The sequence below is a fragment of the Alligator sinensis genome, unplaced genomic scaffold (genome assembly GCF_000455745.1).
Source record: "Alligator sinensis unplaced genomic scaffold, ASM45574v1 scaffold1308_1, whole genome shotgun sequence".
Classification (NCBI taxonomy): Eukaryota; Metazoa; Chordata; order Crocodylia; family Alligatoridae; genus Alligator; species Alligator sinensis.
The window spans coordinates 1191299-1202920 of NW_005842416.1; the positions used below are offsets into that span (position 1 = coordinate 1191299).

Consider the following 11622-nt stretch of genomic DNA (forward strand, 5'->3'; position numbering starts at 1 on the left):
TGTTTGCTGCTGCCCACCTGGAGCTCGTGCACTGGGCAGCACAGAGGCAGCGGTGGCAAACGCTGTTCAGCGTGGCAAGCCGGGGGGCCACAGCTGCTGCTGCCATGCGGGGCTCGGGTTGGCAGCAGGGGTGGGTTACAAGCTGGTGCTGAGTGCAGCGGGGGGAAAAAGTGGCCCCATGGCTGGTGCCCCATGCTGCAGCCACTCGCAGCCTGCATGGGGCTGCCTGTGCCTGCTCAGGACAGCCCTGTGCAGGCTGTGAGCAGTTGCAGCAGGGAGCACTGGCCATGGGGTGAGTGAGGAGCCGCTTTTCCTCATGGTCAGCTTTTATCTGGGCTCCTTCCCTGCCTGGGGTCCTTTCCTGCCCTTCCCCTCCTTACCTGAGTTTTTGGCATGGTGCAGCCCTATGGTCCCAGGCCAGAAGCCCCTGCTGCACTCAGGTTTCCAGCTGGGAGGGCGGGGCTGGGCGGGCCCTGCTGTTGCAAGAGCCCATGAGGGCTTCCCCTGGGTCCTACTGCCCCCTTTCCTGTCATTTTTGATGGGAACCAAGGGCAGATAAATATTAATTTTCTAAGTTTTTTAGGGGCCCTGTGGGCCGGATACAATGGCCTTGCGGGCTGTATCTGGCCTGTGGGCCATATTTTGCCCAACCAGATCTAATCCAACCCCCTGCTCATACCCAACTATATCATCCCAGCCAAGGCTTTACCTACCCGGGTCTTAAAAACCTCCAAGGATGGGGATTCTACAACCTCTCTGGGTAACCTGTTCCAGTGCTTTACTACCCTTCTACTGAGAGAGTTTTTCCTAATATTTAATCTAAATTTCTCTTGCTGCAACTTGAGATCATTTTGCTCCTTTTTCTGTCATTTGCCACCACTGAGAACAGTCCAGCTCCATCCTCTTTGGAACCACCCTTCAGGTAATTGAAGGCTGCTATTAAACCTCCTGTCAGTCTTCTCTTCTGCAGACTAAATAACCCCAGTTCCCTTAGCATCTCCTTAGAAGTCATGTGCTCCAGCCATTCTGATTGCCCTACACTGGACTGTCTCCAATTTGTGCACATCCTTTCTGGGGTGGGGGGCCTAAAACTGGACACAGGACTCCAGATGTGGCCTCACCAGTATAAAATAGACGGGAAGAATCACTTCCCTTGATCAGCTGGCTACACTTCTCCACAGATCCATGTACTAAGAATATTATATTAATCACACAGGATTAAAATATCTGCATCTCTGATTAAATTCTGCCTTAAGTGTGTACATGTGGCTTGTAGTCACATCTTTAGGAGAAGTAAAAATACCTTTAAGTCCTGAATTTAGTCATTGATTGAATAATTCTATTTTATAACATATCGGTCTTAGCCCCTCTCTACAAGTTATAGGCATTGCACAATTAACTGAAGACCAACTACATCTGCATAGTAGCTATCACACAGTAAAAAGCTCCAGCCTATAAAGTTAGACCTTGAAAATGTGTACTAACTTTATAATTTGCACATTTATCAGGGTCTCCCCTGTGACTGGGTGCCCCATCATCCACAGGGATCATGGCACAAACCCCAGGGCTCAGTGTCACAGGACGGGGTCCTCAGGGATGGCTGTGATACCCCGAGGTCATACCAATCCTGCCCAACGGGCATCCTCTTTCTCGTCTGCCACGTCTCGTTGGTGATTATTATGAATAGGGAGGCTGCCCTCAAGTTTATGTTGGGCACGGTCCTGACAGACCCTGCTGAATCCTGTGGGTTCTTGGACCCCTTTTGGGATGCCTCTTGGGACACCCTCAGCCTTATGGGCTAGATGCATGGCTCCAAACTGCCCTTTTACCATGCTCCAAGCCTCGCAGATGGCATTCATTCGTTGTCTCTCCAAGGCCTTAATTTAGGTTGGCCTTCGGTCATCACTGGGCTCTCTGTAGCCCTCTCTCAGTGCCCCTTGGCGCTAGGGTCTGTTCACCCTGAATCCTGTGCCCACTCTTGCACTGGGGTCCCCACACTGTAATGGGCCCATGAGGCCTTCTCCTTCCCCAATAGCCTCAGCCCGATCCTCCGGAATTATAAGACAGCAACCAAAATATGAGCCCCTGAGCTGTAACATAATACAAAAAGTTCAGGGTGTGCTCTGCCCCATTTAAAAGAGTCAAACGTCTTCCCTGCACTAAGTGCGTAGTAGTCAAGGGTACCTGGTGAGCTCCTGGATCCCCATTAGCCCTAAGTGCCACATACCAGGCAGTGACAGTATCTCTGGGCAATTCCTCCCTGGAGGCTCTTTCCCCTTTGGCTTCTGTCAGGGAACTGACTCCCTAGCCCCAGCCCTGGGATTTATATGGGCCCAGGGCCCTGTCTCTTCCGGTCAGCTGACCAGCTGCAGGTGCAGGCTAAATCCCTCTGTAGGCCTGCTGCCGCAGTAACCTGCACCTGTGGGGTTCCTGCCTGACTGCTAGGGCTCTCTCCCTAGGCAGTTTCAGCCCTTAAAGGAGCAGGCACCTTAGTGCTCTGTGACACTCAGTAGTGTGGGAAACCCTTGGACCCTGGGGTTTACATCTCTTATGATCCCTAGGGCTTGGGGGTGCGGGAAATTCCCAGGGTTGGTGGATCGTGGGGAACCTCCAGCTGTAGGTGTTTTCCTCCACCCCTAGGGTGGGGAGATCGCAGCACAATCCTCCAGCCCTGCAGGTGTGTGGGGCACCCCTGTGACTGGGAGACCCTCAACTGGGGTGTGTGGGGCTCCTAGCTATGGGAGCTTGCCAGTGCAGGGGAAGGCTGAGATTGGGCTCCCCCTGAACTGGTAATAAGGTACAATGGGATCTAATGCATGATCCCACAATTGCTCATTAAATCCCATTGTACCTTTAGCTTCCTGTATAAGAGGGGGCCCTTAAGGATCTAAATGGCAAGTATGGAGCGGGATAGGGTTAGCTGTATTTTACAGTTACTTTTCAGGACAATATTTATGTTTAATTCTTAAAATATGAAGAAGAACTGCGGTTTCAGTGTTATTTCCTAGTTAAACTCTGTAGGAGTTAAAACCGTTTCCTAAGCGATATACATAACATAGCATAAAAGTTAAACAGTGAACAGCAGGGCCTTAAAGAAGTAGACGTCACTTCTGGAACTGGCCATGAGTGGTGAGCGATGACATGAAGATTAATAAAGTTTGACTTAGAATTTGGCAATTTTTGCCACTTACATGAACTTTTCCTTTCTTTTTAAGGTGTAGTCTAGTACTGAAGTGTTACAAAAGCGTTGCATTTGCTACAGCAAATGACAGGTTTTAATGTATTATATGTTTGAAATAAGTAGTTGCTGAGGAAAAGTAAGTTAGACAAAATTAAAAAGCAATTTACTTATGCAATAGTGTTTGAAATTCTGTGTGTGCTAGATTTAGAATCTGATTTTGCTTTGTTTTTCTGGAAAATTATGGTGTTCTATAGATTGCCAAGTTTTACTAGTAAATGAACTGCCAAAGCTTGAGGAGAAAAAGTTAAAGACTTAAAATTACATAGTGCTGAGTGAAAAGCCAAAGAGAGGGGGCTTGTGTACAGAAAATGCTTATAGTTTTATATATGTACCTGAGGCTGTAATATGATTCGTGTTCTAGTTCTTTTCAGATCATATTTAAAATGCAGTAGACCTACTGGATCAAGATAACAGGCAATTTTTCCATGGTCATGCTACATTGCATTTTTTGTTGTTGTTGTTGAGGGAAACTTTCCTTTTGTGTCCTTGTGACAAGGTATTTAGCAGAATTTGTAGATTTGTTCAAATCCAACAGGCCATGTTATGAGCACTTCTGCTGTGGCCTCAAACTTGCAGCCTTTGGCTGTCAGCTGTGCACCTTAGCACCCGCACCACTCCAGCCCCCATTGTTGGGGGATATGATTTTATGGTAACATTTTCAAGGGAGATAAAGATAATTTATAACAGGAAAGTAAACCTGGACCTACACAAGACACTATTTTGCTCCTTCCACAAAGCAGGGGGCTTATTTAACAGCTTTTTGGTTTTACACCATCTGGCATTTCAGATTTGGCTTATGAAATGATGTCATACTTACTTATACCAAGCTTATATTGTACTAAAAAGGTTGCATGCGGTTCAGGCTGAGGTAGTTTCACTTTCTGAGAAATGCGAAAGGTTTGGTTTATGATTACTGGAGGCTGAGAGCAAAATTCAAGGCAGAGGAAAAATGACTGACATAGCCAGTGTTCCTGCAAGCTCCATGCATGCATTCCTGTGAATGGAAAATAAATCTATACATGTACGACCACACACAGTATGTATGCCTATTCACTCTCCACAGCTGGCACCCAGTCAGCGCTCTGCGCATCTATGGGAGCTCCAGCTGAGAGCTGATCACAACACTGCTCCTTACTGTGAGTCATATAACAGGGATCATCTACTCATTCCATCAGCGTTTATGCAGACAGTGGAGTCTCAGCTAGAGAACTGGTTACCAAAGGAGAGTGAAGGAAAGGGTCTTAGTGGTGTGGTTGGAACACTGTGTGTGTCCTGCTGACAGCCATGGCAAGAAAGAGGAGTCACTAACTTAACTGCTTCTTCCCATGAAAGCTCCTGAAAAACAAGAATAGAGAGAGAATTATATTTCACTACCTCATTCAAGTAATGAGATGGTTCTTCGTCTAATATTTCAGCTTTAGGTTTGAACGTGATCTTGAATCACCTGCAGGTTTTAATCTGAGCTCTCAAGTATACTTATCTATTAAGTGCTTGGCATGCCTTTGTAACTGTGTTGGTAATGGTAACTGGAAATAACAATATAATGTTGCCTCACAAAGGAAATAAAAAGTGACAACACTAACTAGGACACTGATTTTGAAAAGGATAGAAGAACTTATATGGATAAATTAGTTTGATTCTGCAAACTCCAGATTAAGAAATGCTCAGTTCTTACAGTCTTCATATATTTAGGAATATTTAGGAAGCTGTTGGTAAACAGTTTAAGGGACACTTGTGCCATGGACAGGTGTTACATTTGTAATGCTAAATATGCTGACATAACACTATAAAAAGTGAGCATACAAGTCAACTATTTGTAGCATGACAAAGAGGGTGCAAATACTAGTACCTGTTTCAAAGACAAACTTCTTAGTAGGGCTGCATTTTGATCCCAAGGGGAAGAGACCTGGCTCCCTATCTGTCTTGAAACATTTCCCATTGCCTCTTTAACAGTCCCAGAAAAAGCTGGGTGTCCTTTTCAGCTGTGACAAAAATGTTGCTGCTTGGCTCTGCCTATCAGTGGTGGCTCTGCCATAGCTGCTGTAGCCAAGCCGTTGATCTGTGGAACGGGGTGGGGGGGGAGAGGGAATTCCCACCAGCACAGCAAGAGATGGGCTCTGCAGTGGCACTACCAGAGGTGGCAGGGGTGAGAAGAGTACTTATCAACCCTGCAGATGGCAGGGTGCTGTCTTTGGCAGCTTCTAATTTATCATTTTCCTAAATTCTGCCACAGCCTAGAAAGTCCTAAAGTTGTACATGGCAGGGTCAGTTGCAATCATAATCTAACCTAGATGTGACAGTGTCGTTAAGCTGCCCTACCAGGTGTCTTAAGAATATAATGGAACCCAAGAGCACATAGCAGGTAAGTGGTTGAATATAAAGAAGGACTTGTGGATATTAATTTGGACAGACAAGTTCAAATTGACATTCTGTAACATGGTAGTGATTTTTGGTTTGAGTTTTTTACTTAAAAAGTCACTCACTTGTATAATGCTTGTGACCTGAAAGATTACCTATTATGATGTTCTTCTTATTAAAAATCTTAATAAAAATTTAATAGAAGAAATTTCAGTAAACTAGTATATACATACTAGTTTCCCCAGTTTACAGAAAAGCAACGAGCCATTTTAAGAGCAGGAAGAACATGTATTCTGAGATCCAATAGATCATTTAAATTGGTCCCAAACTGAGTTTTAAAAGTGGCTTTGCAAAGACTTGTTCAGAACAAATTTAGCAGTACAAAACTCAGATTATAAATCAAAATAAATCAGATTTCTTTTCAGATTAATCTGTACTTTAACAGTGTTCTGCTTAACAACCTGGAAAAGGTAGATTGATTAATATACATGATCCTTTCTGATTAGTCTAACTGTATTGCTTAAAAATGTGGCATTATTTTTTCCTTGCTTGCTGAATTCTGTCTTTTTATTATGAGTTAAATATATTTTTCAGTAAAATGTCTACTTAGTCCAATATAGAACTTTCTGCTGTTGCAAATTTTATATATGAAATTTGCATTAACCTAAAATTTCTCATGAAACTGCAGTGCACTGCTGGCTGGAAAATTATTCTAGGACTATGCTTCTCAAACTGGAGTGTGTGTACAGTGATTCCCCACAGGGTATTTGAGAGGAAGACATGTGAAGGAAGAAGAATAGACGGGAGAAATAAGGAGGAAAAGAAAAAACATGAAAAACAATTCTGCACAATCTCTTAGTTTGTTGGAGGAATAATAGTGTGGTTGTAGCAACTTAAAGTGTTACCATAGCACAGATTGATAGGGATGCAACACTCACACATGTTTTTAAAACTTATACTGCAAAACTCCCACAAGGTTTAACTCTTCTCAGACGTACTGCTGAAACCAGCCTGTGGGGCTCCATTTAACACAGGCACCTGATGATTATGATGACCAGCCATGGAGGCAAACAAAGTCAGAAAAATGACCTTTATGTAAGGAGTCCTGTGGTGCCACTGGAAGTGTGTTTTCTTTCATAGTGTTTTGATTTGAATTCTATTAACTTTGACTGGGTGGTAATATATTCCCTGCAGATTCTGTCCAACTTAAAATTGCCTCTGTATTAAAGTGAACAAGCATCCCAGGCTTTCTAGGACAGTTCTGCATTTTGGGGCTTTGTCCTGATGTCCCAAAAGACTCCTTGAAATAATAGCTTTAAATTTGGACAATGTCCCCGTCTCCTACAGTGTCACAGTACCAGACTGTGTTCTGCTGAGATACCTCACTGCTCTCTGCCAGTTAATTATCTTTCTTGGAAAGTTAATTAGTTACACCTGAAGCAGTGTAATCACATTCCCACAGTGTTACATTAAGGCTAATTAGTTCTGCTTCTTAGCAGAGCTGATTATTCTACCTGCAATGCTGTATTAAGGTGGCTTACACAACCTGAAATTGAAAATGATGTCGACTGCATTTGGTTCCAGAGATCTGTGGTAGGTTTTGGATTTGTGGAGCATCTGGAAATATATCTCTGATTTTGGTACCCAAAAGTTGGCCAACTTATTTTGTATACTTTCCAAGCTAGACATGCTGGTCATCCTTCAGTGGAGGAAAAGTAAGCTTGGAAGTAGCCAACATAATATGATTTTTGGCCTCTCCTTTTTCACTCCCGTTACCCTCACTAAAATTTTTGGCTTATTAAACAGTCTTCTCAAAAACAAAGAGACACAGTTCACTAAGAATAAATTGTTCTTATTTCTGTAACCCATGTTTGACTTTGATGGGAGTTTGGGTTGTGCAAGGAATGCAGAATTGAATCCATAAAGTTTAGCTCTAACAGTGGTTCAATTTTATTGATCTCCAGTGGCATTTTAAAAAGTAGGAATTTTTGAAGAGGAACTCTTAAATGGACTTATGTGAGAGGATCAAATTTTATGTGCAGCTAGGTTATCCTAATATTTTTGTGGATATAATAGATTTTCCTGTGTGTATTATTTTATTTAAAAATTAGACTTTGTTTATATAAAGATTAAATTTAAAGAAATAATATTTAATGTTTTATCTATTATGGTTTAAAAATAACAGTTGGGCAGAACATAATTTGTTTTAAGACTATGTCTCTGCCCTGCTATCTTGGTCAGAATTTCCCCTCCCAGTCCTTTGTAGTATGCTGCCTGGTTGTTGCTCACAAATGTGTAGCTAGCCACATTTAATGGAGCACTATACACTTACAAGGTGACTTGATGACAAGTGATCATTCAAGGAACCAATATGAGGAATAACTCACATTAAAGTAGTAATGGTTCAAGTTAAGCACATATTTACAGTGCTTTGCTGGATTGGGACCTTAATTGTGTTTTTAAATATAATTAAAATATAAAGTTAAGCACTTGGGGCTTATTAATCCTCAGTTGGCTTTCACTTAAACCACGTAAGTTTCTCTTTCCATTACACTGAATTCAGGCTAGAGGAAGAAATAGAAGCAGTATAGTTTTTCAGTTTAGTTCAGTTTCTGTTCTTTCTCTTTTCTACTTCCGCTTTATTTATCACAGTGTCTGTGCTACTTGTGGTGGCTATGTGGCCATTGCAATCCTTCACCTTGACGTCTGAGAAATTAATTTGCTGGATGGAGTATTCCACAGTCATTTTGATGGAGAGGTAGAAGTAGTTAATGCCCTGGTGGAAGTTATCTAGGGATTCCTTCCTATGTATCCATTAGGGCTGTGCAAAATGCCACTGTTCCATTTTGCCTCGAGTTTCGACAGCTCAACGGAACAGTGTTCTGTTTTGAATTTTATTTCAATTCAAAACAGCTGTTCCATTCCATTCTATTGAAACAGAAAGGCTGTTTTGATGCCATTTTGACATTTCGCTGGGCATGGGGAGTCAGCCCAGCTGGGCTGCCTCCCCATCCCCCACACTAGGGGATGCCTCCTTGCCCCGGGCGTGACCTAGCGCCAGGGATGGGAAGTCAGCCCAGCTGGACTGACTTCCCATCCCCAGTGCTATGGTCGAAATGTTTCAACTTCTGAAACATTTTGACTAGCCTTGTTTTGTTTCAATGTTATTTTGACGGCCTTTGTTTCATTTTGATTTTGCTGTTTCGACCTCAAAATGAGTCAAAACAGTGTTGAAATGAAATGGCTGTCAAAATTTCACACAGACTTCAAGGTCTTTCATAAATATATTGGCATACTAGGGAACTATACATGTGCCCATGGCAGTGCTGTTTTTTAGTAGGTATGTGGAGTCCCCAAATCTGAAATAGTTTGTGTGAAGACAAATTGGGAAAGTGCAGTGGGAATAGAAGCAGTCTCCTTAATGGGGATAATGTTCATTATGGCCTGTAATTTGTTTTCATGTGAAGCCGAATTTAAGAAATCAGTGGAGTCTTTCCAATAAGTGGCAGCTCCAGTGGCATACAGGAATAGGTTAAATAGTCAGAAACTCCCTCTGTGACAGTGCCAGGGTCAGAGATGGTGGGGCACCCTGAGTTGCCAGGTTTTGGGATCTTGTGGATAATAGGTAAAAGTTTCTTGGCCTGGATTCCTGGGAGATGTAATCATTAGTCCTCTCCATTGTTTCCAGAGGTAGTATTTGGTAGACCTCAACTCCATGTGGTGTCCAATGACTGGGGAGACAACAGATCGCTGCCATCATGCATCACCTGCACACACATTGCTCGTCAACAGCTTTATTCAAAGCGGAGACAGCTTTGGGCGAGCTCCCAAAAACTGGGCAGCAGCCCCAGGCATCTGTTCTTTCCACATTTATACATCTTGGTTCATGCTCAATAACATTTACCCCACCTTTGTCCCTCCTTTGTTCCACCCTTAGTCCTTCCCATCTTAAGCTCTACCTCTGTTTACTGTTTATTCATTAACATGGAATTGCCTATGTATTTCACTTATTTCCATGTCTTTTTGCTATGAGCGCATGCCTAAGACCCTGACCCCAGCCTCTTTCGGTCACTTGCGGCTTCTTGCTGATTTCTTCACCATTTCCAAGGTCTTGCTTCTGCTTTGTCTCCTAACGATAGCCAGTGGACTGCATCCTGTTCTTCTTACACAATGAGCTATATATCTTACAACACTACTATATTGTTAGGAAAATGCTTGCCTAAGCATCTTGCAAGATTACTTTTAACATAGCGTTCTGCCTTGTGTTTAGCAGCTTGCTAGGCCTTTTATTCAGCTGCAAATCCAATGCTCCCTAAGATCCAAATACTGTCACCCTAACAGTATTGTTAAGGGGTCATTTAGTTCTTCCTGTTATTGTGCTGTATGGTCCTCGGTCAGGAATTTGTAGAATTCTATGTTGGAAAGTTGTTTCTGGGCTTCCTGTACGCATGTTTTGTCCATGATAGCAGGGGCACCCCCCATATCATCCTGTTTATGATAATATCAGGGTTGTTTTTCAGGCTGAGTATAGCTTTCTGGGCATGTGTAGATGAAATGGGGACCCTGAATTGAAGCGGTGGGTTTTAAAAAACACCGCTTCAATTTAGGGTGAAGTAAACCCCCATGTTGTGCACACACCCCACTGACTTACTTGCCTCTCTGGCAGGGAGGAGAGGGCAAGCTGCTAGTGGGTGGAACAGTCCATGGGCTGTGGGGAGGGGGTGGGCTGGTGCTTACCTCTGCAGCAGTGGCAGCCCCCCCACCCCTCAGCAGCACCCACCTGCAGGCACCCAGCTCAGGCAGTCCCGAGGGGCACCGCAACCATGGAGGGAGAAGAAAGATCAGGCTCGCCGCTTTTCTTGAGCAGAGCCTGCTTTCCTGGGCTGCTGCCAGGCTGCCTGCCTACAGAGATGTGGAGCTGCATGGAACCTGGTGCTTCACTCCACAGCTGTAGGGGCAGCAAACTAAAACTCCGTTAAGGAGTTACTTAAGGCACATTACTTAAAATCGTTCAAGGAGTCCCTCATTTAAGGTGCATTATGCCACCGAATTTCCTACAGCGGCTGGAATTAATGTGCAATATGCCACCAAGGTGTGCAAACACTGACACCATTAAAGTGGTGCAAAAGCATTTAGCCCACTTTAAAGTGTTGTGCACACACTCCTCTTGTCTCATCTACACACGGCCTCTGTTCCTAGTTATTTCTTCATGGCCTTAGAAAAGAATCTAAAATGCACTGCCTGTGTATTGAGTAGTTTTCAGTGACCTGTAGGATTATCAAATCCAAATGAATGTTTTACTAAATTATTAATTGGCTGTAGCACTCAAGGGTGTTTCAGTACTGAATTTCAAAGTACTATACTAGCTATTACTGCCTTAGAGCTGTTCAGAAAAAAACCCCACTTAGATTGGCAACTGTTTTTATGTGAAGCTGCATTTATTTAATTTAATTGAACTTAAACACCTTTTGTGTGGAGATATGGTCTGCAAAATTTTAGCCAAAAAGGTGAAAGCTTCATAAGTGATAGAAAACAGGGGGCTAGAATGGAAAAACGTACATAACCTAAACTTGTATTTACTAATATTCTTTCCTCAAAATCTGAATGTGTGTTTCTTTTACTGATTACAGGTTGATGCCTTGAGATTACGACTGGAGGAAAAAGAAACTTTTCTTAATAAAAAAACAAAGCAACTGCAAGACCTCACAGAAGAGAAGGGAACCCTGGCTGGAGAGATTCGAGATATGAAAGACATGTTAGAAGTAAAGGAAAGAAAAATCAATGTCCTTCAGAAAAAGGTAAGACAAAAAAATGTTATGAGAAACTAGAAGAGAATTAATTAATTTCCTAGAGTACCTTACTTTAATGTAGCAAAAAAACAGGGACCAAATCTACTGCTCTTCTGTGTCAGTAGTTCTTAATCATATAAATTGGGTTTCAACAACTGTGCACATATAATGATAATTCAGTTGGTTGCGCTTGGGAAGACAGGATTACTTTTCTTTATTGTCCAAATAGGGAAA

The 11622-nt window shown here is 42.9% G+C and overlaps 1 protein-coding gene across 1 annotated transcript in view; it reads left to right on the forward strand.

The window, feature by feature from the left end:
* Positions 1-11622, forward strand: part of LOC102387461 (ERC protein 2) — a 500449-nt gene that overhangs the window by 366206 nt on the left and 122621 nt on the right. The window contains exon 6 of the mRNA XM_025211594.1: positions 11230-11397. Coding sequence (XP_025067379.1) covers positions 11230-11397 — 168 coding nt within the window. The remainder of the gene's footprint in view (positions 1-11229; positions 11398-11622) is intronic.